Source organism: Lathamus discolor, chromosome 3 (assembly GCF_037157495.1).
Source record: "Lathamus discolor isolate bLatDis1 chromosome 3, bLatDis1.hap1, whole genome shotgun sequence".
NCBI lineage: Eukaryota > Metazoa > Chordata > Aves > Psittaciformes > Psittacidae > Lathamus > Lathamus discolor.
This window is the reverse complement of record NC_088886.1, coordinates 2677330-2704549: the sequence shown is the minus strand read 5'-3', so window position 1 is coordinate 2704549 and position 27220 is coordinate 2677330. Positions and strand designations below refer to the sequence as shown.

General features: G+C 47.2%; 2 protein-coding genes and 1 long non-coding RNA gene across 15 annotated transcripts in view; 2 read left to right on the top strand and 1 right to left on the bottom strand.

Annotated features, from left to right (window-relative positions):
- Positions 1-601: 601 nt before the first annotated feature.
- On the bottom strand, positions 602-21627 carry LOC136011409 (uncharacterized). 3 transcript variants are annotated; one of them, XR_010611369.1, is made up of 3 exons: positions 21499-21627; positions 20601-20758; positions 602-764 (listed from the first exon to the last, which is right to left on the bottom strand). It is a non-coding gene; the product is annotated as an uncharacterized LOC136011409 (long non-coding RNA). The 3 variants fall into 3 exon arrangements; XR_010611367.1 differs by lacking the exon at positions 602-764 and adding an exon at positions 6611-6815; XR_010611368.1 differs by lacking the exon at positions 602-764 and adding an exon at positions 14236-14323.
- On the top strand, positions 2838-7574 carry LOC136011408 (VWFA and cache domain-containing protein 1-like). The gene is made up of 3 exons (XM_065673135.1): positions 2838-2906; positions 3119-3220; positions 5895-7574. The coding sequence occupies exons 2-3, from the start codon at positions 3205-3207 to the stop codon at positions 6131-6133; spliced, it is 255 nt and encodes an 84-aa protein (XP_065529207.1). The 5' UTR covers positions 2838-2906; positions 3119-3204; the 3' UTR covers positions 6134-7574.
- A 19-nt stretch (positions 21628-21646) lies between the features above and the next one.
- RAVER2 (ribonucleoprotein, PTB binding 2) overlaps positions 21647-27220 on the top strand; it is a 40805-nt gene continuing 35231 nt past the window's right edge. For 5 of the 11 annotated variants that reach the window (XM_065673128.1, XM_065673130.1, XM_065673127.1 and 2 more), the window contains exon 1: positions 21650-21857. In XM_065673128.1, coding sequence (XP_065529200.1) covers positions 21687-21857 — 171 coding nt within the window. In that variant the 5' untranslated portion in view covers positions 21650-21686. Of the gene's footprint in view, positions 21858-27220 lie in introns of all 11 variants that reach the window. The other 6 variants (XM_065673125.1, XM_065673124.1, XM_065673123.1 and 3 more) reach the window with 4 other exon arrangements.

The window sequence follows — 27220 nt, the reverse complement described above, 5'->3', positions numbered from 1 at the left end:
TTGTAAGGTTTACAAGCCAAGAGTATTTTTTCCTACCTTCAACAGTTGTTCCGCTCAGCAGTAGCAGCTTGGAAGCAAAACTCAACAGGTTGATGAAGAGGTTCCTGTGAAGGCAATTTCACTTGTGAAGGCCGCACACCCGTGCATTTGTGTTCCCTCAGCTCTGTGGGTTTCCTTGGAAGGGGGCAAGTCTTCAGCTCTAAACTAATGAGTTTCTTGCTATGCTGTTGACACTACTTGTATTGTGTTCCTTAGGGTGACCTGACAAACTTGGTCCATGGCAGTCACTGCTCCAAGTACAGGCTGACACGAATTCCAGGCACCAATGCCTTTGTGGGAATCGTCAACGAGACCTGCGATTCACTTGCCTTCTGTGCCTGCAGTATGGTAGACAGGCTCTGCCTCAACTGCCACAGGTGAGCAGGAGATGGGAAATGAGGCTCCAGGCATTTACTATTTCCCTCTTTCCTGATTCGAGGTTTCTGAAAAGCACATTTATTTTGTAAGCTAAATGAAAACATGCAGGGAAAAACTGAAGTGAAAACAAACCAGTTACTTTACCTGCATTGATGGTAAGAGACACAGTGACTCGGCATCCTGCTAATCCTTTGCCATGATGTCAGTGTATTAAAATATAAAACAGAGCAATCCCTGCGTTCCTGTGGGAGGGAGAAAGGTGGCTGAGCAGCCTTCCCCGCAGTGAGCTGCTGTTAGATCTGCACCGCGGGGTTCACATCGTGTGCGATGCCTCATGCGTTTTCTTCCTGCAGAATGGAGCAGAACGAATGTGAGTGCCCTCTCGAGGTCAATGAATGCACCGGCAACCTCACCGACGCCGAGAGCAGGTGAGGCCCAACCTCCCCTACTACACAGCTTGTGACAAAGGCCATTAACAAAGTTACATGTTTGTTCACGCTAACTTACAGGTAATACAGGCTATAGATATGATAGATATAGACGCCCAAGTCCGGCCCTGCGGAGAAGGACCTGGGGGTGTTGGTCGATGAGAAAATGAACATGAGCCGGCTTCAGTGTGCGCTCGCAGCCCAGAAAGCCAACCGTATCCTGGGCTGCATCAAAAGGAGCATGACCAGCAGTTCGAAAGAGGTGATCCTGCTCCTCTGCTCTGCTCTAGTGAGACCTCACTGGAGTATTGTGTGCAGTTCTGGTGTCCTCAACATAAAAAGGATATGGAACTATTGGAACAAGTCCAGAGGAGGGCCACAGGGATGATCAGGGGACTGGAGCACCTCCCGTATGAAGACAGGCTGAGGAAGTTGGGGCTGTTCAGCCTGGAGAAGAGAAGGCTGCGTGGAGACCTCAGAGCAACCTTCCAGTATCTGAAGGGGGCCTATAGGGATGCTGGGGAGGGACTCTTCATCAGGGACCATAGTGACAGGACAAGGGGTAACGGGTTAAAACTTAAACAGGGGAAGTTTATATTGGATATAAGGAGGAAGTTCTTGTTAGGGTGGTGAGGCACTGGAATCAGTTGCCCAGGGAGGTTGTGACTGCTCCATCCCCGGCAGTGTTCAAGGCCAGGCTGGACGAAGCCTTGGGTGGGATGGTTTAGTGTGAGGTGTCCCTGCCCATGGCAGGGGGGTTGGAACTATAGAATCATAGAATCATAGAATAGTTAGGGTTGGAAAGGACCTCAAGATCATCTAGTTCCAACCCCCCTGCCATGATCTAGATGATCTTGAGGTCCTTTCCAACCCTAACTAATCTATGATTCTATGATATATAATAGGTAAAAATGATGGTTTTCACTGTGCTTTGACTACTTCAAAAATACAAGGCTCTGCTTTTTGCCCTGCCATAGGAATCCGAGTTGTGAAGTTCATCAGGAGCCAATGACTTTCACAGCAACTGATCCCAGCCTGCAAGATGCTCTCCCACAGTGCATTAACACTCAGTACAACCAGAAAATGGAGAGCGGGTAAAGTGGCCTTCTCCATCCCTCAAAATACACCGTGTACTTCAAATAATTGAGTGCAAATAGCTCTTCCTTATGGTTTAGGATGTCTGATGGCAGAATGAGGTCTTACAGCACACACCAGTGGTGACTTTATGCTCCAGTGCAGAAACAGAAGACCCCAGGGTTCCCATTTGAGTTGCATGACACCATTAATAGCAACCAAATGGCCTTCCTGTCACACTTTGTGACTCTGAGAACTGAGGGTTGTGCAAATGGAAGATTTGCTGTTGAAAGGACAACAAATTCTTCCTTTTTAGCAAAATGGATAGTGCTGTGATGTTTGTCTGCCTGCTGGAGATGTGTGCGGGCTAAAGCGTTCATGGAATGTAGACTGTACTTTGGCAGTGGTGACTTGGGAGCACATTAGAGATGGTAGCTCCCTGTGCGTTTCTAGCTTCTTTCTTCTCTGTTCCACTCCAGCATTACATAGAGAAGCTTGAGGGCTGGTTGTTCTTTTTGTAGCTGAAAGAGGTCTCCAGGGAGCTGAGATTGTTGGAACATCTTGTGCTCTGACCAGACTTTCCAAATCCTTTCTTCTGTCTTCCAAAGGACTGCAGAAAACAAATGGGGCAGTAAATCTTACTTGTACTGATTTGGGATGCTTGTACTCCTTTACCATTGAGTAAAACCAGCACTTTGAGTGTGGTACTGATGTGTGCTGTAAGATGAGCTGGTGTATCTAAACCGGGAGAGCTCCAGAGACAGAGCAGATCCTTGTCTCTGGGCCCTCACAGAAAGCTGAAGTGATACCCACGATTTGAAACTGTGTCAACACTCAGACTGAACAATAAGTGTGTCTGAGTTTCATGGCTTCAGTCTCTGCCTCTTCAGTTGCTTAGTTTCATTCTGAGCAGGCTTTCAGTGCCACCGCATGTTCCTTAGTGTTCACACAGTAATGTTCTAACTTCTATTAATGCAAGCAGATGAGGTGAACGGGTTTGACTAGATCTTGATCTATTCCACACTTAGGCACCTTCGTTTTATTCCTCCTCCTCTGTCTCTTGACAATCTTCTTCTATGAACTAGTATTTGAGAAGAATGAGTTTGCAGAAAGCCTCTCCCCTGTGCTGATTATCCCACTGATACAACCCAGTGCCAGCCCTCCCCTCACAACCAGTTGTGTTTGTTCCTCTCTCGCAGTCAGCAACATCCGGCTCATAGCAGCGGTGATCGAGCGGCATGCCCACAGCCCGGAACGCAGGCGCCGGTACTGGGGGCGGTCGGGGATGGAGAGCGACCACGGTAAGAGCTGAACCACTGCCCTGGCCCCAGGTTAATGATTGCGCTCCCTCACTTCCCTTCAGGTGTCTGGCACGTTGCAGATGAGGCTGCCAGAACTAACCCAAAAACCTTTGCTCCTTATTGCTTCACAGTTGGACAGTCCTGACACCCTCCAGCAGATGATGCAGTCTGGTGAGGGTGCTGGGTTTGTACAGCAGCAGCTCAATGCCCTGCTCCCCATGTCTGATTTTGGGTTCAGGCAGCTTCACTGGGTGACCAGAATTCAGACCCACAGAGAGGGTCTGCAGCTGCCACGTTCATTTTCCATCACCAGCCCTAGCAATCTAAATGTTCAGTTGGGATAATGGAAATCTCCTACTTAAAGAGAGAAGGCAAATCCCTTGCAGGCACATCAGCATCTCTGCTGCTCTTCTCTTTGATGTGACATGTGCATCTTCCATAAAACTCCAGAAACGTGTGCTGGACACCTGAATTTCTGGGGTAAGATAAGGGTGGATTTAGAGACTGATTGTGTCAGGTGCCTCCTTAGCCTTTCCATTGCACATTATTGCAGTCCATATGTATTGCCCATATATTGCAGTCCATGCCATCACCACAGAGGACATCTTACATCACCTTTAAGCAAGCAATGATCAACATGAACTGTGTACATGCATAGCAATGAAGGGTGTTCAGCCATGCATGTTTGCCACAGGCACACTTCAACCCTGCTTAGGTTCAGGGAGCGTTGCTGTGTCTCTTGTGCCCTGAGACCAAGTCTCCTTAAACCCTGGAAGCTGGTAGAAGGATGTAATGCTGTTGAGTCAGGAGGCTTAATATAAATTAAGAGGAGGGTTGGACAGGGCAGTCTGCGACAGATGTCAGCTCTTAGCTGCATGTTGTGGCTGGGTATGTTACAGCAGAGCTCTTCAGTTATTAAGACTGTGGTTGCATTAATGGAATTGCTGAGGTACAGGAAATCTAAAGGCCAAAGCTTTGGAATGGGGATGAACAGATGTCTGAGAGACAGTCTTGCTCTAGGAGGAATTACCTCGGATTTGGGGCCAGATGACCTGAGTGGAGGCAGATTTGTTGGGCTCATGCTCCTTTTGCTCCATTACTTGTAGTCCTAGCAAATCCTTGCCACCCCTGGAGTCAACACATCAGGGTCAGCAGGGGAACTGCCCACCTAGTCCTGATATGTGCCCTTCTAATTTTAGTTCCTGTAACTCCATCTTCTTCAAAGGGCTGCCGAGTCGTCTTCCTCAGGTCCTCTCTGCCAGCTTGAAACCAGGACTCAGAGCATAGGAAATGAGAACCAGCTTTGGGTCCTCAGCATGATATTTATAATGCGCTTCTTTCACGGGTCTCAAGCTGGAAACCTGACCGAGATGCTCAGGAGCACTGGTGGGTTTTCAGCTATAGCCAAAGGATCCCAAGAAGGATGATTTTGTGAATTCAAACAAGGTCTTTTTCATTTCTAGCTTGTGGTTTTTGCATTCAGAAACACTGAGGGGGGTTGGTTTGTGCTGCCAGACAGATTTGAGTGGTAACAGGTGGTTTCAGTGGTAAATCCACATCTCATAGTCATCTCATAGTGACTGCCAGCACCTGCTTCAAAAAGAGGGAACAGAAAATCTCTAGGGGACCTGCTAGGAGATGGCTTCCTTGCTGAGAGAGCACGATCCTGTCTTGTGAGGGTTAGCTGTGAGCTGGCTGGTGACATCATTTCCTTAGGATATCCCAGTGAGTGCAGCCTCTCGTTATTCCCACAGGCAGCTCATCTTGGGGGTTTTAACTTCTCAGGCTCCAGTAGCGGCTACTTTAGCCAAGGGACAGCCTCGAGTTAACTGCACTGTGCACACGCGCTTAGCTGGAAGTGTCAGTGCTGCTTGGCTGTGTGAAACATTCCTGTGTGGATTCAGGAGATTTCTTTAAGTAGATGGAAAACTCATTCAAACCATGTGCTTAGGGCTCGCAAACAGACCCTCATGGGTGAAAAGTGCTCTCTTCCTTTTAAAGGTGTAATACTGTGATTGTGCAGCAAGATGATGTGAAGAAGTTTTGTTGTTTCCAGATGGAAGAGCTGGGGCTTCTTCCTAGGAAAGACGTTGTTTGATAGGAACAGAGATACCAGAGGTGGATCCCACCTACTTCTTGTCTGTTTGTAAAGCTCTGAGTAGTATCTTAAAAGATATCCCCCAGTAAAGCCTTGTTTGGTTTTCGAATCAGTGCTAGCAGTTGTGCTGTAACAAACTGTTGAACGTGTGATGTTTGTTACTGTTTGGGGTGGCACAGACCATAGGTCCCCAGAGTTGATAACGGTGCCAGGGAAAGGGATCTGTTGGAAACTTAGAGGAGAGGGTGGGTTTGTTTGTTTCTTTTTCTGTTAATTAAAAACGTTGGTTTCTTCTCTATAAAGCTCTGATTGTGCCTGATGCCCTGAGGGGTGCTGCAGCCAGCACTGTGGAGCGTCACAGGATCCAAGAATGGTTTGGGTTGGAAGGGACATTTAAGCTCATCCATTCCCAACCCCTGCCACGGGCAGGGACACCTTCCACTACAGCAAGTTGCTCCAAGTCCGTGTCCAACCTGGCCTTGAACACTGTCAGAGATGGGGCAGCCACAGCTCCTCTGGGTGAAACATTGACCTCTTATTCTTGTTTTAACTTAGTGCTGCTGGTTTCTTTCCTAGGCTACAGCACGATGAGCCCTCAGGAGGACAGTGAAAACCCTCCGTGCAATAACGACCTGCTGTCAGCTGGTGTTGATGTTGGAAACCACGACGAAGACTTGGACCTGGACACCCCACCTCAAACAGCTGCCCTGCTGAGTCACAAGTTTCACCACTACCGGTTGCACCACCCAACTCTCCACCACAGCCACCACTTACAGGCTGCAGTCACGGTACACACTGTGGATGCGGAATGCTAATGAACAACGAGGAAAGGCACGTTCGCTCCTGAGCCATGATCCATGCAGCCACGGGCAGCTCTGTTCCTGTGCTTTTCACCAGGAATGATTTAACTGACTTCCCAAGTAAACTGCTAGGAATAAGAGCTTTACATTTGTATAAATGCAAGGTTGGCTCTGCAATGGGAGGGAAATGGGTTTGATGGATGGACCTGCCATAACATTTAATGAGATGGAGCAGGAGGAAAGTCAGACCTGCAGAAACAGGAACGTGAGTTTATACAGCAGCTGAAGTTTTGAAAGCCCTGTCGTGCTGAGCCAGGAGGAGAGAGCGTGGAAGAGCCAGAGATGATTTGGTTTCCTTAACTGGAAGAGCAGGAATCTGTGCAGCTGAAGACTAAAGAAGTGCCAGACAGGGGCATGGGGAGGGGGGGGAAGGCTGTTGGTTTCACTGCAGTTCATTTGGCACGTCAAAAGGTCACTGCTCCGGTTGCTGTATGGAACCTGGGACAATGCAGCTCAAGATTTTTAAGGAAAGGATTATTTTTCTACTATTTATTGAACTGGAAACTCTGGGGGGAGGGAAGGGAGAAAACATGTTAGCAATTCTCAGTGACTACCACATATATTCTGCGATGGTGAAGTGGTTCTTCTGAGGAAGACATCTGTTTCTTATTAGCTGATACTCATCCACTGCCCCGCTCTGCAAAGGGGAAAATGAAGAAGTCGTTTCGGAAGTGTTTACATGACAAATGCTTGCTTTTCCACAATTGTTTTCTGTAAATATCACAACCTGATTTATATTACAGTATTTTCTGCCTATTTGCAGAGGAGAAATCCTCTACTCCACTACTAAAATCCTGCCCATAAACCTCTCCATCTTGACCTCTTTGAGCATCCTGAAAGGTTTCATGTATGGAAGTAACAATGAATTTCCTTAGCATTAGTTAGCAGGTAATTCCAAATGAAGTCTGGGCCATTATTCAGTTTCCTTAGGACACTGTCATGGTCAGAAGTAGGGATAAACCAGTGGGGTTTAAAACTTGGGTTACTGTGGAAGTTCTCCTTTTAAAATCCTAATGATAAGCTGCTGCTGTTTGTCTGGAATTTTCACACTGCTTGGTGGTTCAAACCAAGATTGATTTGTCTACAGCACAGGGCATCCCGGCTATGAATTAGTTTTAAATCACAGTGTTGTATTTTAGACTCATGTGATTACAATGCTCTAAAACCCATTCTTGCACTGTGCATAGGATAAACACCCATTTATATGTAGGTTTCTTTTAAAGATGACTTGTTTTAATTCATATGGTACTTAATACTGTATTCTGTACAAACAATTGGTTCTTAAACAGTACAGTCAAATAACTATACGTGTGATATCAGGATACCCCTTTATACTATGTATAAAATTAAATCTCTAGTGAAATAAACTGTATATAAAGTATAGTTCTGAGGATAAGTGGCTAGAGTGAAATATTCTAAGTGTCTTTCATTTTCTGCCTGAATGTGTGCTATAAGATGAAGTATTTGGTCAGATTCCTATAGTTTGTATCCACAGATCTGAACTTTAAATGACAGTATTGAGGTGTTACGAAGTTATTTCTTTAGCACATGGTCATTACATGGGAAATGACTGTTGCTGGAAGCGCTCAGCCATCACCTAGACTCCCCAAGGCCAATAATTTGTGGGTTTTTTCTTATGTGGAACTGGATTTGCCATTCTGCTGTGTTTGTGTAGGATTGGGATGTGGGTTTCTGCTGAGCAGACAGCTGGAGAAATCTATTAAGCACCGCTTTGTGCTCTCAAAGGTCTGAGTCTGATGCCCTGTTAACAGTTCCTGTGTCAATCCGTAGACCCGACTCGCTGGAATTTCTGATATTGAATCCAAAACACTGCTGGTGGTTGGACACTGGACAAAGGGGCTGTTTTGTCAGGTTTGCTGCAGAAGAAAATGCATTATTTTAATAGCACTGCTTGCCCAAAGAACAACGTATGCAGCCAAGAAGCAGAATTTTCAAGTGTGAAGGGAAAATAGCTTTCAGTGTGGAAACTGTTCAGGTCTGTGGAAGTCCTCATACCAGTTTGTGCGAAACATGGAATGAGAGGCTTTGCTGTTTCTATTTCGTAGCCCTGTAGCAGCTGTACGCGTGTTCTCACGAAAATTCAGAGGTAAATTCCATTTGGAATTCTAGCCAGGCCTTTCTTTGGCCGTGAATGCAATGGGGAAGCTGGAATTCATCCAGAAGCTGTTACCACATGACAAAAGTGTCTCTGGGAGTTACTGACTTGTAAAGTGGAATTTGAGTTGTGTTTTCCCCATCTCGATGTATATATGAAGGAATCTCGCTCTGCAGCAGCAGTTCTTTGCTCCTTGGTTGAAGTTTATGTCCAGCAATATCAGATTAGTTCCCTTGCATATACAATAATGTAAACAGGAGTAAAGAAAAGCACAACTTTGGCTTGATCTGCACTTGACTGTGCAGATGTGTGCTGCTTCTGGCATTCATTTAAACCAGCTAAGGCTGTGGAGTGTATTTGTAGTGAGAAGCAAGTCTGGGGCTCCCAACAGAAAAGGGACTTGGACCTGCTTGAGTGAGTGCAGAGAAGGCCATGGAGATAGAGCTCTGCTCTGGAGCCAGGCTGAGAGAGCTGGGCTGGGGCAGCCTGGAGAAGAGAAGGCTCCTGAAGGGGAGACCTGAGAGCAGCTCCAGTGCCTAAAGGGGTTGCAGGAAACCTGGAGAGGGGCTTGGGACAGGGGCCTGTAGGGACAGGCCAAGGGGAATGGCTTGAACCTGCCCGAGGGGAGATTGAGCTGAGCTCTTAGGCAGAAGCTCTTCCCTGTGAGGGTGCTGAGGCCCTGGCACAGGGTGCCCAGGGAAGCTGTGCATTCAAGGACTCATGGGTTCTGGGCAATCTTGCTTATACCTGAAGTAGTGAGAAAAGCCAAAGCTCTTGCTGTAAGGAATAATTGGGTGGAAAACACAGATCTAGAGGTGTACCAAACCATCATTCCAGGTGCTGACAGCTTTTCCTAGCAGAAATAATTGTAATGCTGGTAAAGATCCTGTTGTTTGTTTAAAACAAAACCTGATAATGGATGTAATCCAAGTTTCCAAGAAGCTGCTTGACAGCTCTTCCATTATTATTGTCCATGGTGCTGCCAGGGCCTTCCCTCCCTCATTGTTTTAGTGTGGTGACAGAGGAGCAAGATGAGCAGCCAGCTGCCTGCCTTGGGCTTGTACCCTGTATTCTTCTTCCCTATATCTGTTTGGATTCGTGGCCATTAATTTCCCAGTGATTTCATTCAACCTGACGGTTTTCCTTCATCCTTCCAGAAGAAGCTGTTTTGAAATGAAAACAAGTGTATCCTTTGGTTCCTGTTTGCTGATGTTCTATTGACCCGATGCAGCCAGTCTTTGAGCACTGTGAAGTGCATTGATTTCTCCTCCATGCAGGTAACCCCTGTGGCCTGCCCAGGGCTAGAAGCTGTTTCCACGTTCACAGGATATTGCTTGAACATGAGTTGAGATGATTTTTAATTTGTTTATGCTATTGCTGCGATAAAAATGTGATTTGGAAAGAAGAAGAAGTTACAGTTTGCCCAGGCATGTTTTATAAGGCCACATAAGCCGTGAAATATTATCTTTACCCTTGCACTTGGCAACAGCGGGGAAGACAAATGAGAATTCATGAGATGTTCACATGTGCAGCACTGGTTGTGACTATAAGTGGTCAAAATGTGCTCTCCAGCTCTCGAAGGCTTTATTCTGTGAAGTGACCCAGAAATGGTGATGGAGAGAAAGTGTTTGTCAGGGTACAAATTATGGGAGTGAGCTGGCAGCAAACATGGAAAAGGGGTAAAAAACCAGGATGGAGAAGTCCTGGCAGGAGTGAAGGCAGTGCAGGTAACCCAGAAGGCTGCATGCGAGTGCAGAGATTCATTTGCAGTGCTCATAGCTCTTGCTCCCCATTCCATTTGTTGTAATTTAAAAGAGAACCCCAGCTCTGGCTGGGATTTTCAATGGAGCCTGCACTGGGCTTTCAGTGATGTTTGCAATATGAATTCCTACAGCAGTTAATGCAATGACTGTTGAGTTGCTTTGCTGTACGGTCCTCCCTTGCCATGGACCCTAACTATGAAAAAGCAATGCAAGTGCCATAGAGGATTTCATATTTGCAGCACTCCTGCGTGATAAGAGGTAATTATTTTCCCTACTTTATGTGCTCTGCACTGAGTCACAGAAGGACCTTGGCCCACAAGGACTTGCAGTCCTGAAGCCAAGGCTACGATGGAATTTAGACACTCAAGTCCAAGAGTGAAGTCCTCCAACCCCTGCCTTGTTAGTGGGGTGCCAAACATAACTGGTGTCTTTGCCAGGGCATGCGCAGGAACGCTGCTGATTTGAGCTGTGGAAAAGCTGGATGGTTCCCTGCTTCTGCACCACTGATAGACAGTGCCTGCTTTGGATGGTGCTCTTTGAGGCTGGAGTAATGGAGAGTTTGAACTGGCAGAAATTCCTAACACTGTGTGAACAGGAGCTTACAAACTGGACTTTGCACATCTAACTCATCCTCCAGTGAGATGTGCAGTAAACAGCTGATCTAATAACATGTCAAAGGAAAATAAAGATCTGAAGTGCACGCACTGCCTTCAAATCATCAGCTGCACTCCATTTAAGCAAGGCTTTCACTGTAACGCAACACCATTCCATGCCCATCTGAAAGAGACAGTCCATAGCAATGCCCTCAGCAGGAGAGAAGGATGAATGTGGTGGCAGAGGTGGAATATGTACTAGATGTGGAAGCTTCACCTTCAGCTCCAAGATGAGTCATAGTGGCCTTGTCTGAATACTGTGGAAGAACTCCCCTGTTGTTAGGGCAGCAGGAGATGCTCCCAGAAGACAGCAGGAACAATTCAGTTTTGTTCTCATTTATTCTGCACTTTAGAGCTGACACTGGCAAAAGCACCCACTTCTTGGAGCACTGCCCAAGCAAGTGCTCTCCACTGATAGTGCCACTCATAGAACAAACCCAGTGATAGCGAGGAAGGGAAAGGGCTGGCCCAAAAAGCACCATGCAGGAACCTTTCCACCCGAGCCCTGGCAGTAGAACGTGAGGGAGCAAGTACAGCAGCTGCTGCATGGGTAAAGGGAATAACCTCAGCCTCCAAGTGTGCCAGGTCAGCACTTTTTACAGCACTATGTGAGCATATGTGCAGAAACAGGTGGTGCCACAGCAAAGCTGTGATACAGCTGGCAGTGTCTGCTCTTCAAACCCACTCACTGTCCCACCACTGAACAATGGGCCAGCCTCGGGTTAGATAGCCAAATAGTGAGGGGTCTGGAGAACCTCTCTTGTGAGGAGAGATTGCAGGAGCTGGGGCTGTTTAGAATCACAGAATAGTTAGGGTTGGAAAGGACCACAAGATCATCCAGTTCCAACCCCCCCGACATGGGCAGCGACACCTCACACTAAACCATCCCACCCAAGGCTTCGTCCAACCTGGCCTTGAACACTGCCAGGGACGGAGCACTCACAACCTCCCTGGGCAACCCATTCCAGTGCCTCACCACCCTAACAGGGAAGAACTTCCTCCTTACATCCAATCTAAACTTCCCCTGTTTAAGTTTTAACCTGTTAGCCCTTGTCCTGTCACTACAGTCCCTGATTAAGAGTCCCTCCCCAGCAGTCCCTATAGCCCCCCTTCAGATACTGGAAGGCTGCTATTAGGTCCCCACACAGCTTCTCTTCTCCAGGCTGAACAGACACAACTTTCTCAGCCTATCTTCATATGGGAGGGGCTCCAGTCCCCTGATCATCCTAGTGGCCTCCTCTGGACTTGTTCCAGCAGTTCCATGTCTTTTTATGTTGAGGACACCAGAACTGCACACAATGCTCCAGGTGAGGTCTCACGAGAGCAGAGTAGAGGGGCAGGATCACCTCCTTCGACCTGCTGGTCACGCTCCTTTTGATGCATCCCAGGATACGGTTGGCTTTCTGGGCTGTGAGTGCACACTGAAGCCGGCTCATGTTCATTTTCTCATCCACCAGCACCCCCAAGTCCTTCTCCTCAGGGCTGCTCTGAATCTCTTCTTTGCCCAATCTGTAGCTGTGCCTGGGATTGCTCCGACCCAGGTGTAGGACCTTGCACTTGTCATGGTTGAACTTCATAAGGTTGGCATCAGCCCACCTTAGAAGTGTGTCAATGTCCCTCTGGATGGCATCCCTTCCCTCCAGCGTATCAACTGGACCATACAGCTTGGTGTCATCGGCAAACTTGCTGAGGGCGCACTCAATCCCACTGTCCATGTCAGCGATGAAGATGTTAAACGAGACCGGTCCCAACACTGATCCCTGAGGGACACCACTCGTTCCAGGTCTCCAGCCGGACATCGAGCCATTGACCACAACTCTTTGTGTGCAGCCATCCAGCCAGTTCTTTATCCACCGAGTGGTCCATCCATCAAATTGATATCTCTCCAATTTAGAGAGAAAGATGTTGTGTGGGACAGTGTCAAACACTTTGCACAAGTCCAGGTAGATGACATCAACTGCTTTACCCTTATCACAGAATCACAGAATCCCAAGGGTTGGAAGGGACCTCAAAAGATCATCTAGTCCAACCCCCCTGCAAGAGCAGGGTAACCTACAGTACATCACACAGGAACTTGTCCAGGCGGGCCTTGAATATCTCCAGTGTAGGAGACTCCACAACCCCCCTGGGCAACTTGTTCCAGTGCTCTGTCACTCTTACAGTAAAGAAGTTCTTCCTGATGTTAACGTGGAACTTCCTATGCTCCAGTTTACACCCATTGCCCCTTGTCCTATCACTGGATATCACTGAAAAAAGCCTAGCTCCATCATCCTGACACCTACCCTTTACGTATTTGTAAACATTGATGAGGTCACCCCTCAGTCTCCTCTTCTCCAAGCTAAAGAGACCCAGCTCCCTCAGCCTCTCCTCATAAGGGAGATGTTCCACTCCCCTAATCATCTTTGTGGCTCTGCGCCATCAGTTCTGTAGCCCCATCATAGAAGGCCACCAAATTGGTCAGGCAGGATTTCCCCTTAGTGAAGCCATGCTGGCTGTCGCCAAGCACCTTGTTGTTTTTCATGTGCCTTAGCATGCTGTCCAGGAGAATGTGCTCCAAGATTTTACCAGGCACAGAGGTGAGACTGACTGGTCTGTAATTCCCCGGGTCTTCCATTTTCCCCTTCTTGAAAATGGGGGTTATATTTCCCTTTTTCCAGTCGTCGGGAACTTCACCTGACTGCCATGATTTTTCAAATATGATGGCCAGTGGCTTAGCAACTTCATTCACCAGCTCCTTCAGGACCCGCGGATGGATTCCATCAGGTCCCATGGACTTGTGCACGTTCAGAGTTTTAAGAGGACCTCAAACCAGATCCTCTCCTAACTTAGTTAGGAGTTAGTTAGTTCTCTTTAGTCCAGAGAAGATCAGGCTGAGAGGGGATCTCATCAATGCACATCAACAGCTCCAAGGCAGGTGCCAGGAGGATGGTGCCAGACTCTTTCCAGTGGTGCCCAGTGACAGCACGAGGAGCAATGCCCATAAACTAACACAAAGTAAGTTTCACCTCAACATGAGGAAGAGCTTCTTTATGTGAGAGTGGCAGAGCCCTGGCACAGGCTGTCCAGGGGGGCTGTGGAGTCTCCTTCTCTGGAGACGTCCCAGACCCACCATGGCCACGTTCCTGTGTAACGTGCTCTGGGTGGCCCTGCCTTGGCAGGGGGTTGGACTGGATGAGCTCTAGAGCTCCCTTCCAACACAACCATTCTGTGACTGTGAAATAGCTCCAGTTGGGTCAGTGGTGTTGGATTGTGCTAGGTTTAAAACTCCTCCACTGCTCCTAGAGGTAATGCAGGCAGACACTGAGACAGGTTGGCGCTGAGACTGCAGGAAACCGGGAGCTTGGTCCAATAGTTTCCACTTGCTTATTTTAAGTCTCCCAGCTTCCTGAAGCTTCAGCAATTAATTTGCTCCCCATATCAGTTCTCTTGGCACACGGTATGCAAATCATGTGCAGTTGGGAGAGATTAAAGGTTGAGTAATTAAACTACATGGTGTAATTACTGCAAAATAGTAACAACCTCTTCATGTGTGTTTATTTCCATTGCAGCTTAACCAAGGAAATCTCTACAAACAAGTCAAAATGTGTCACTGCTGCAGCCTCAGCCAGAGAACCTGGAAAACAGGAAGGGAATGGCTTTTTTTGTGCTCTCTGTGAAAACAGAATGACCGTGTAGAAGTTAAGGCACTTCACTAAGTGTGTTTATAGCAAAAAGTCATGTTGCATGGCAGTTTCTATGGAAACCTTTTCATAACTGAATGGCAGAACATTTTCAAGTCTCATAAATGTCTTTTTAAGAACACATTGGGAAAGTTCAGCTTGTGTTGCATCCTTTATGCCAGTTTTCCATATTTAACAAGTTACAGCAGTTTTAAGGACAAAATACCGGGGTGTTTCAAATTCCATCTCTGCTGGCAGGGCTAAATCACTGATGGGTTGATCAGAGCAAAACAAAGTGCTGGTAAGATGCCTGTTCACTCCTTGTACCAGTGATTCAGTTAATCACATTGAAGATTTTCTTATAGATCATAATCAGCCAGAGATATGGCTGTAAATGGTACAGCAACAAAGATCATAAATCAGAGAACAGTTTAGGTTGGAAAGGACCTTGAGCTCATCCAGTTCCAACCTCCTGCCATGGGCAGGAACTCCTCATACTCGATTATGTCGCCCAAGGCACTGTCGAGCCTGGCCTTGAACACTGCCAAGGATGGGGCATTTACCACTGCTTTGGGCACCCTGTGCCAGTGCCTCAGCACCATCACAGCAAAGAACTTCTTTATATCTAACCTGAGCTTCCCCTGTTTCAGTTTGAACCCATCACCCCTTGTCCTGTCGCTGCAGTCCCTCATGAAGAGTCCCTGTCCAGCACCCTTGTAGCCCCCTTCACATACTGGAAGCTGTTTGACTTCCCCTAGTGAATGCTTTAATTCCATGCTGTGATTTCACTCTTTTTTGAGGTGAAGTTATTTCACCATTTCCTGTGAACTGTCACCCTCAGTTTCCTGGTCCTAGAAAATGGGCCCTTACAGAGAATCTGAGACAGAATGATTTGAAACTGTGATTTTGCAGTGCATTAACACAATAAAACCACTGTGGAGGAGTGTGGGGTTGTACCTGCTTTTGCTAGAGACTTAAGGAACAAAAGACACAGAAGACTGGTGATTGAAAGCAGGGAAGGCGTTGATGCGCAGGAGAAAGCATGGCTGAGGCTGCCCTGTGAATTATCTTGTCCTTTAGAGCTATGGCTGCACTGAAAATCCTTGTTTGATCTCACTTCTTTTTGTTCTCAGTTATTATTCAAGAAGCTGGATATGGTTTGTGGTGGTTTATTTTGAGGATTTCTCTCTTTTGTGCTGTCTTTATGTATAACCTTCACCTGGATCTGCTAATGCTATTTATTAGCTAACAAAGGTTGTAAATTCTCCTGCAAAGACCACGGCTCCCAAAATAGACCATTACGTTCTGTTTCAGTGTAATGATTTCCTCAGCACAGTTACTCACTTTGGAAGCTACAGCTCTTGCCTCTTTTATCTTTTCACTGTTTATTTGCAGCCCCCTGTATTACAGCATAGAAACTGAGCAGAAGCTGCTAACCAGTCTCTCACCGAGGTAATCCATCACTCCTGACACACTCAGGAGCAGCATTACACCACATTTAATAGCTGTCGGGTTCCACTTGAAATGTTCAGCTGTAGGCAAAGTCACTTGAAGTGGTTTTGTGTCTGTGTGGCAGAATGTTTTGGGAGTAAAGAAACATCCCCGTTTTGGGCATAGGCAGCAGTACCTGACATATTCCAGGGCCTGTATATGGTACATATAAGGCTGCCTTAAAGGAGCATGAGCAAAGTGAAAACTAGGACTGTTTATTGGCAACACAGCTCCAAGTGAAGCGTGTTCCTGTTGTGGTCTCTGAAGCAATCTGTTGCCTATCTGGCACCTCTTTGACAAGAGGGACACTGCTGGGAGGCAGTCTGATGGACCTGCAGTCTGATCCTCTATTTACTGTAATTCCTAAGTGCTTAGAGACTGAAGCATTAATCAAAATACCTGTGGTACTAAAAGGAGCTTAGCAGTTCATTGGGAGGACTTAGCATGGCACAATACCTGTCTCAACACAACTGCAGTCTGCACCTGCCAAGTTAGTTATTGTAATGGCTAATGAGTGAATTGCAGCCCTGCAGAGCAGCTCTGTGCTACCTGCAGAGAGGGGTTACAGAGTTCTTACTTCATCAGAATGCTGACAGTATCAGTTGCTCACTGTGCTGTTCTAGCTTGGTCATTTGATAGGAAATTCCCTTTGTTTAACCATCCCCACTGCCACTGCACTGCACAGTTACACTGAGAACACCAAACGTATTAAATTCATTGGAAAAATGGTGGAAGGCACTTCTTTGGGCACCTCTGGTCTATTTTGGAGGCAATTGCATTCGTGAGATACGTGATTGAGCATTAGATGATCATCACTGGACTAATGACTGGTGCTGACAAGGGAATCTTCGTCTCTTGGTTTCAAAGTCTCACTTTCCTGATGAAACAAAAGGAAAGAGCTGGAAACAGTGGGCAAAATGCAGGCTGAAGAGGATGGTATTGGTTGCACTTTGTTCACCTGAAGTGGGCAAGCAATCAAGGGCTTTATGGAAGCTTCAAATTCACAGATGGATTCCACACCCTCTCATTGCAGGAAACACAAATCTCATGGTTTCAGGTGCTAGAAAATTGTTCAGATTTCTCTTTTCTATAAGAGATCCCCTACCTAAGGAGCTCACAGATACTTCTCTGGTATCTTGTATACCTGAGAATACGAGATGGGCCTTTGAGATGCAGCAGATGTTCTGATCTTGACTTTTATTGGTTCTATTTTAACCCTCTCATCCCATAAAAATGAAAAGATCTACGTGGCTTGTGTTACTTCAAAGCTGCAGAAGGATGGGTAAATTAATCTTCAGCTTAGAAGAGCTACAAGAGCAGCTGCTGTGGATGGGTACATTACTCTTAATTAACAAGGAATTTAATGAACTGAATTCAATTACTGCAAAGTGGCTTCTCTGCACAATAGCATCAAGTCAGCAGTGCAGCCGAAGCTGCAGACCACTGTACGTTTCTGCTGGGTTTTAAGTAGTGCTTTTTGCTTTCCTGGCGATTTTGAAACATAACCAAAGCACATTAGAAACCTGAAGACTGCTTAGAGGACAAAGCTTAACAGGTAGGGCTTTGTTCTGAAAGCAGCACAAAGTAACAGTATACTAATAGAAACATATCCACACAGTGTCTGCACAAAGGAGGAGGGTCTGTAATCAACAGAAGGAACTTCTTTAAGGAAAAAGATGCCATTCTTGCAGGACAACGCATCCATGGAGAGCTCTCACTGTCCTCTTCCTCTCCTGGGTACAGCAGATGGAGACTGTTCCCACTTGCATTTTATCCTGAACTGCAGCATCTAAAAGTGAACTAGAAACAGGGGTAGTAATGGTCCTTCTGAAGACTCTTTCCTACTCCTGTGGCAGGGGTTAGCAAGGACTCTTGAAGTTTAGCCAATGTATTTTCACTGTTACAAAGATTAACTTGTTGAACCAGAGAACTGCATGTCTGCACTTGATAGGCATTGAGGTTGATACGTCTGTGGCGGTTCAGACACATCAAACTGCACGGATATGTCTGTGGAAGTTCGAAGGAGGCTGGATTGTTGGCTTGCACAACCTCCCTACTGTATTCATGTGCCCACTGATGCTCTGGGGGCAGCTCTAATGGACTGGAGTGTTTTACTTTATTGGTGCCTAATCTCGATTGTTCTTTTAATCCCCCAGGTCCCTGTTTGAGGGTGTAGCGTAGCTCAAACCACTGACATTTGGGTTCAAGAGGGGTTATTCCCTCAGCACAGATCAGTTATTGGTGCTGATGCCTGCTTGGCTGATTTTGGTTGTACATGAGGAGATGCATGGCCTAACTCCCCGTTTACATGGACACCTCCATGGACATCAGCAATATCTCTGATATTTCCTGCTCTCTTCCCACAGCACTTTGTAGTTGCTTTTTAGTGCAGGCAATTCCTCAATCTACCTGTGCCACATCAACCGCCTGTATACAGCATGAAACGGGAACACTGGGAGGGAAAAATGGGAGGAATACTTTTCCCTACGAAACACAACCTTTAAAATGTGTATCCCTAAAGCAAGAAACCCACATTTCTCTGGAACTCTTTACAACTAACACTGCAGCAGTTCTGCCATTAATATCAAACTGTTCATTCCTGAACTACTTCTTTTAGCAATGTGCTTTAACTCCTCATGAATTGCATTGAGACCCAACTGCAGCCTGGTGTAAAAGCCTAAACCAACAGGCAGGCAGCTTTTGAGAAGGGAATTGCTATAGGTAGGATGAATTATCAGCAGCATACAGGGCATCTGTGTCCACCTTCAAGCTGGCTAGATTAACGCTGTAATTAATGATTCTGCTTTCACTCCTTCCTCAGCTTCACTGGACTATGTGATGTTTGAGCAGATCCATAATTTAACTGTAACAGCTTCATCTGGCAGTTATTGCTGAGGAGGTAGTTGTGTGTTTCAGTATTCCAGCTGGAACACATGTTCCTAGCAGAGCAATCTTTTTCATGGTCCCAGAATAATTTACAGCACACAAGCTATGATTGATAGGCTTGAAACAGGTTTTGAGGAGACAGTATTCAGCATCCCTGCTTCAACTGTACAGCTTCACCTGAAAATCAGTTTGTCACCAGAAGAGCTTTCACTCTAAGTTTTTATCTTTTCCAGGGATAATTTTATAGGTAGCGTGATTAATACTTTGTAAATCCTTGGGATTTAAGAAGCCCATACCTGCCAGCTTGTGCTGGGATAGGTATTTGACAGTTTTAAAATGCAAATCACCCGAAGTTTTCTAAAATACAAGGTATATACTTGTTATTCAGTTACATTTCTCAAAGAATGGTGAGCTATGGAAGTCTTTTTCCAACAATATTAACTTTTCCTTAGATCGGATCTCACACTAACAATTTGTTCTGCTAGCTTTTCCCATTTCAGTATGAAGGCTAATCCAATACTGTTCAGGACAGGCTGAATTTGGCAGTTCAGAGAATGGTTAGGGTGGGACAGGCCAGTAACATCATCAAATTCTCCTTTGACAAATATGCACCGTTTACAAATGTCCTTCACACCTCTGATTTCCAAACCTGAACAAAATGCAGATCCTGAAGGAGGAACATTACCTGTTTGAAAAGATGATGGGAAAAGGAAGCCCTTGGACAAAAGCCCATCAGTCCTGACAGGGTTTGTAATACACCAAAAGGAACTTTCTTGTTCGCTTAGCAGGTTTTCAGTTAATTCTAGAAGTAATGAAGGCCCAAGATTCTTTGTAGCCTTCACTCGCTAGCTTTGCTTCGGACTAAAGCAGTTTCTAACCCCACTGTTGTTATTTGGCTGGGGATTTGTTTTCCCTGTAACTGGAAATCCTATCTCTAAAATTGCATCTAGTCAAGAACTACCATCAAGAATGAATTGTCCTGATAAGAACTTTGTCACATATACCCCATGTGAGACCTCACTTGGAGCATTGTGTGCAGTTCTGGTGTCCTCAACATAAAAAGGACATGGAACTATTGGAGCAAGTCCAGAGGAGGCCATGAGGATGATCAGGGGACTGGAGCACCTCCCATATGAATATAGGCTGTGAAAGTTGGGGCTGTTCATCCTGGAGGAGAGAAGGCTGCGTGGAGACCTCATAGCAGCCTTCCAGGGGGGCTACGGAGATGCTGGGGATGGACCCTTCATTAGGGACTATAGTGATAGGACAAGGAGTAACAGGTTAAAACTTAAACAGGGGAAGTTTAGATTGGATATAAGGAGGAAGTTCTTTACTGTGAGGGTGCTGAGGCACTGGAATGGGTTGCCCAGGGAAGCCCTGAATGCTCCATCCCTGGCAGTGTTCAAGGCCAGGTTGGGCAGAGCCTTGGGTGACCTGGTTTAGTGTGAGGTGTCCCTGCCCATGGCAGGGGTTGGAACTGGATGATCTTCAGGGCCTTTCCAACCCTAACTATTCTATGTACCCAATTTATCTCAAAGTGAGTTTCCAGTTTCCTTTTTAAGACCATTATTTTCCAGGTTTTGAGTCTCGTTTGCCTGTTCTTTGTGGTCAGCTTCATAAGTAAAAACAGGTACAAATATTTGAATGAGTCTTCATTCATTTATAGCAACGATGACAACGTTAAGAGCTAAATGTACTGTGTTGTAAATGATGTTGCAAGTAACTATGTGAAGGAGGAATGAATTTTCCAAGAGAACAACATATTTCTTTCACAGTAAGTGCTGACTGACAGAGTGAAACATTATTACAGATGGAGGCTTCACAGAAGAGGCAATTTCTTTTGTAGTGACTCACAGAAACACTTTCCTTCTGGGGAGTTGCTGTGCTCTTCTCCTTTGCATTTCCTTTCCAAGCTCCATGCTTGCACATCCACCATTACCTGGGATTGTGCCCCTGCGCTAGGCACTGGTGAGGCCGCACCTCGGATCCTGTGCTCAGCTCTGGGCCCCTCACTGCAAGAGAGACATTGAGGGGCTGGAGCGGGGCCAGAGAAGGGCAGCGGGGCTGGAGCAGGGCCTGGAGCCCAAGTGTGATGGGGAACGGCTGAGGGACCTGGGGGGTTCAGATGGAGAAGAGAAGGCTCAGGGGGGACCTGATGGCTCCCTACAAGTGCCTGACAGGAGGATGGAGCCAGGAGGGGCTGGGCTCTGCTCCCAGGGCACAAGGGATGGGACAAGAGGAACCGGCCTCAAGCTGCACCAGGGCAGGTTTAGATGGAGCTGAGGAACAATTCCTGCCCCAGAGGTGCTCAGGCATTGGAACAGGCTGCCCAGGGCAGGGCTGCAGGCACCGGCCCTGCAAGTGCTCACACAGCGTGGAGACGAGGCCTCAGTGCCATGGGGCAGGGGTGGCCTTGGCAGTGCTGGGAACGGTTGGAGTGGATGAGCTTAAAGGGCTTTTCCACCCTGGTTGAGGCCCTCATTCCATGACTTGCACCCAAGGGAGGTATTGACAGCAGGACTTGAGGGAAAGGATGCCCTCTGGGTGAGGTGAGCCACATCGTGCCTCCCTGAGGGAGAAGGACAGTGTCCAGGCCTTGGCTTCCACTACAACGGCTATGGGGGCTATTGTGGAAGCCCAAACTCTCCTCCTAAACCCTGAGCTCAAGGGACACAACTGCGGGGAAGAAATGCCCCCCAGCCCCGTCTGTCCCCACCCCTGCGGGCGCCGCTCCAGGTTCCTCCTCACTCACCGGCCCTCGGCTCCGGCCGCCGCCGCAGGGGCTCCGCCGCCCTCAGCCTCTCCCGAGCGGGCGGGGGGCGTGGCGGGGCCTGGCGTGGCTCCCGGCTCCCCGCGCCCCGCCGGCGGGCCGTGCCCCGCGGCTTCCCCCGCCGCCCGCCCTCCCGCCCACCGCGGCTCCCCCCCCGCTCGCTCTGCAAGATGGCGGCAGCAGCCGAGCGCGGCGCGGAGCTGCCCGCAGAGGCGCCGCGGGGGGCTCGGCCGCCGCTGGCCCCCGAGGAGGTGGCGAAGCGCCTGGAGAGCACCCGGCGGGAGCTGAGCAACAGGCGCAAGATCCTGCTGAGGAACCTGCCGGCCGAGAGCAGCAGCCAGGTACGGCCGCCGCCGCCGCCTCCCTTCCGCCCGCGCTGCCGCCGCCTCAGGCGGGGCCGTGGCCCGGGGAGCGGGGCCGGGAGGCGCGGGGGAGCCGCTCCCCCGGGGCCGCTGTGGGTGAGGTGAGCGGCGGCCGCGCCGCTCGTCCCCGGGGGGTTGTGGGGCTGCGGCTCCGCTTCCTCCCGCCGCGGGTCGGCTCGGGCTCCTGCTCCCGACGCCTTCTTTGTTAGTGCCGGGAGCCGCGGTGCCTGCGGAGAGCGGCTCCAGCTCGTCCTCCCCGCGGCGGGAGCCGTCGCCCTGCCCCGTGGGGGGTGAGGCCGGGCCGGGCTCGGCTCCCTCCTCCCCGCACGTGGGTGCCGGGGTCGGGCCCCAGGCCGTGAGGGGGCAGCCCCGGCCCAAGGCAAACGGGGGGCAAAGAAGGGGGTGAGGGGCTCCGCGCTTTTCTGCAGCAGGTGTGCAAATTAGGCAGGCTAATGAGTGCGCTAATTAATGACCCTTGTGTGGCTGCTGCTGAGGGAGGCAGCGGCTGGTGGGGCCGTTAGCGGTAGCGGTGAGGTGACACCTGTGTGCTCGCCGTGTCCAGATAGGCAGGGCGGCTTTAAGGTGCTGGGGCCCGACCGGTATCCGTGTAAAGTCCGAGGTAAAAAGCTTGGACCCTGGCTGGTTTTGCCTCCGAGGTGAGCAGTGCGCAATCAGGAAAGAGTTTTCCTGCGATCTCTCGGCGCTTTAGGAAAATTCTGCTCAAATTACTGCTATTTGGAGCAGATCGGTGAACTCTTTAGTGCGCGTGAGTCAGGTTTTGAGGTGATTTGGTTGCGCAGTCGCTTCAGCAGCTCCAAACATTCAACTTCATGCACAAGTATAAATACATACTGACAGCTTTTATTCTAAAGGGCTCCTTGTCTGTCTTTCTTTCTCCTTCTAAAGCACGGGCGATATTACTGCCTATGGGTAAGTGCAGCACATATGCACTATCATTTTCTCTGCATCTCCAGTGGAACGGGGCCCTTCATGTTAGGATCTCTCAGCGATCAGTGTAACTGGAGCCAGGCTACCCAGTTTGCCACTGCACTTGATGTCTTGTTCTCGTGTATATGGTGCCTTTAGTTGTGTTTGGCTGCGTTGTGGTGTGATTGTAGGCACTTAGAGCTGTAGATTATGGCAGTTTTGCTATGATCCTACACGGCGTTTGCATGCAGAGCCTCACATCTATTTATGGCAGCCCAATGGCCTAATCGATGAGCAGAGTCACCGCTTGGAAAGCCCTGCTAATCTTCATCATCACTTCAAGAAGCCATCCCAGTGACTGTGTTGACAGAGCAAGCTTACTGCCGTATCCCAGGGTGCTTGCTGTGGATAGCCAGAACAGGAGCACTTTGTCTGACACTCAGACAGTTGTGTTCCTTGTTCCTGGTGCACGCAGCAGGTACTTCGTGAATGCACACGGTTCAAAGCACATCGAGCTGTCAAGTTTGGCATTGCTTGGTCAGACAAAGAATGCTACAGAGAACTACGAGTGTGAAGGTCTGATTGGCAGCCTCACAGTGCTCTGGAAGTTTGCCCTCTTGTTTTGATGACTTTAAAAGTAGCACTCGGACGCCTTTTTCTCTGCGTGTAAGGTTCTGATGTTCCCCTGCTATAGGCTAGAACAGTACCACCACGTACAGATCCTGAAACACAGTTTCAGGAGATGTCATTTTAATTGTTAACATCGTTGAGCTGTTGGCATGTAAAAGCAGCATAGTTGTGCTGTAGGGATGAAGTTTCTGTCCTGGAGCAGTTTTGGAAAGGAGAAGCCTGTCTGTGGTCAGGTATGGTAAGCATACCTGTGTGTTTGTCTGTCATTAAATTACCATGAAACTTAACCATTTTCTCATGTGAAATTAACACCCTTGGTAAACAGTGCAGAGGTGTTTTGTCTGCTGGTTTCTTCTAGAAATGGTTGATTAGCCAAGTAAAATCAGATAACTATTGCTAACCTGGCCACTTTGTTCACCACTGAGAGAGAGCTGCATCATTGAAATACAGCAGAGGCTTCCAGAATAGGGTTTCATAAACGAAATTACCAATCTCTAACTATTGGAGTGTTGGGTTTGCTGTCGTTCGTTATTATTACGTGGAGAGTGAAATGAGGTACCAAACATTATCCTGAGCCAGTTGTAGCCATATATTAACCTTATTACTGTACTTGTAATCTTCTCTTACCTTTGGAGTTCCACCTGTGCTAAACTCAGTTAAAAGCAAATTACTCTTAAGGCCACAGAAGAAGTTTCTGAACCAGAAGCAGGGTGCCGCAAGTTTGTAGTCTTAGAAACCAAACAAACAGACCTTTAAGTGTCAGAAGCATTCAGCACTTTGGGTGCTGGGTGGCTCTTGTTATGGGGCAAAGGTTGTCCAGGTTTGAATCTTTGCAAGTGAGATTTCTCTCTCAATGCATTCGGCAACATCTGTGTTCCTAAGTCTGTCACACCACATAAGTCAGCGTTCCCATGTGAGCTTTCTTCATTGAGTGTCAGTATGAAACAAATCCAGAGGGGGAAAAAACTAAGTCAAAGTTATGTCAAGAAGATTCTTTCTGTGTTGGGCTTTATAGCTCAACCTGCAAATATGTCCTGGCGGGACTTTTATTTATTGAAGCATTTCTCTCACTACAGCCATGGGGAAAGGTATTTTTGTGACAGATCTGCAGTAAACATTTCTGTTAGCACCTTCACTGGTCTTTGAAGGCAAAGTCTGCATTTACTCTTTAGCTGGCAAGTCATTTGAGTTTGTACTGCCCTGTTGTGGCAAAATCCTCCAGAGCTGCCAGTTAGTTGCCCATATTCCTCCTTGTCTGATTCTGCCAGCACAGTACCTGAACTGTGCGTGTTCTCAAATGTGTGATGTGATAGTGGCCTAAAAATGGGCATATACTGTTGCTGTAACCTCCCTAGATCTTGAGATGAGGTACCACTGATACCTTTGTGTTACTTTTTAGATTGCTGAACCTATGAAATGAGACAGAAATGCACTTGTTGTTGCTGTAATTGCTGTTAGCAGGGTCAGGGTTGTGACTAAAGCAGCTTACCAGATCAATTCCTGTTGTGTTTTCCCTCCCTCAATCTGATGTTTTTCTATCCTGTAGCTATATATAAACTGTATGCAAAATGTGCTCAGTATTTTGTTCTACTTAGGGGACACTCCTTAATCTGAAGTTCTTTGTCCAGAGCTCAGGGAGGTGTGTGATGTGGTAACACACCATGTACCAAGAATATGGGACCTCTAAATGTTGTTCTGAATGTACTTCAGATTTTAAGGTAATACTGTAGCGGTGACTTCTGTCTTACAGAGAATTCAGTACTGAGTATGGACCAGGCTGCATGAAGGGTCACAACAGGCCCTCCTGTTTCATCAAGGAATGCATCAAGAACATCACACTGCATTCCAGCCTTCACAGCCTTTGGGAAGCCTTTGCAGATGAATTCGTCTTGCAACCATGGGGAAGTGTTACGTGCTCTTTCCAGAGTAATCATTTTATGGCTTCATTAGGATGAAAGACTGTAAGCAGGATCTAAGGAATCCTAGCAGGGCAGTTCCGCGTGGTGTTTTACAGTAAGACAGGCAATCAGGTAAGATTGGCCTGTTGGTGTCTTGTTGGCATGAATAGCCTCTGATGCTGTGTTGTGGTATTGTGATGTTTGTACCAAGACTCTTTGCCAAGAGAATGAAAGGTAAGCTTGGTTATAGTGGTTCATTTTGTTCTGGTCAGTGCTTGGCAATGAATTGGCAGTCTCTTGTGATTGCTGTGTGATTGCATCTCCCTGAATGTTCATCTCTGAGGAACCAGGTAATCCATGTCAATGGCAAGGAACGCAATGACATGTGATGTTCAAAGACATGTATCCCAAATTAATGGTCCTCGGAGTTATCCTAAAACTGCTCTGAGTGCTCTGGGAGGCAGGAGGACTGCTCTGAGCAGAGGGAGGGCAGGAAACAAAAACCTCCTTTCTCCTTTACTGGTGAGGAGATGCCAGGAACTTCAGGATGACCAGAGTGTAAGTGAAGCTGTACCTCACTAAATGTGACGTTTTATTTTGCTGGAGTATTGTATGGCAAATCAGTTTCTGTTTGTTTTTATAATTACCCCAATTGATTAGAAGAATTGTTTTTGATTTCCCCCAAGTCATTGTTTTTTCCCTGTTTAGCAATTCCTTATTTGTTATAACTCCCATAGGAGCCGTGGCTGTCTCAGCTGAAGAGCCAGTGCTGTGGAAGATGCACTTGTTTCCAACCAGTTTTTTCTGTGTTTGATTATCTTTAAATTACATCATATTACATGTGCATTTCTGCTTTTCTTCTTGAACATCTGAGGGGATGTTCTAGTTTAATGTAGGACATGAAGTAAAATAGGGCTGATTAATTATTTTAATACCTTGTAGTTCTTCTTTGGCATGGCAGAACCTAAAGAAAGAGAAAACATTGAGGTATTGATAAGAAACTGGTTCAGTCCACACGGGGCAGGGATTTATTGTGTGTTTTGGGACTTGATGTAACCGTCCAGGTTTGGGTTTTTTCCACTGGGCTCTGTTCCTGATCAAAAGACAAATCACTTCTTAGCAGGATGCTATTTCTGGTGGGATTGTGGGTTTTCTTTTTTACCTTGTGGATCAACCACAATTTTTCCTTGCTCCTTTTTGATGGAAAGCCTTTAATGAAGTGTGCTGATCTGAGGAAGTGCTCTCTCCCAGTATGTTGGATACCAGACGTTTAAGTAGAAGGGGTCTTTGTGTTTCAGTTATTCCTTCGTCACACTGCCTGAACATGAAAGGCATATTTGCTGGATAGTGAGTAGCTTTCATGCCTTAGGATGTACATGCTTTTTGATTTTCTTTATTGCTTTTCTTCTGCTTTGTGCTCTCTCATGTTACCTCTGCTATGTCTTTTTCATCTTTCATTTCGCTTGCATACCGCCCAGTATACCAGACTGATGGAATTGCTTTCCAGTTGATAGTGTTCCTTTTATCAACACTAATACGTCCCTGGAAGATCAGAGAAATACGTTTTTAATTCCATGTCCATCATAAGTTTGCTGAGAAACTTGTTTTTCTGTCTTAATGTTTTCTTGTATTACTTTAGTAAAGATCTTCGGAGGGCAGGATCTTACAAAAGCAAGTCAGTTCTTAAACAAAGCTATTTGCCCCAAGGGCAGTTTATGGCCGAGAATCACAGCCTTGATTTTATTTCAGGTTTCACAGTCTGTGACTGTTCACGGGTGTGAAGAGGGCACGTGCTGAGCTTTAGCACACTCCTGAGTGCTCACCATTCCTGGGTGCCTGGGCAAGTAGACATCTGCTACACATCTTGGACTTGATCCTACAGTCTTT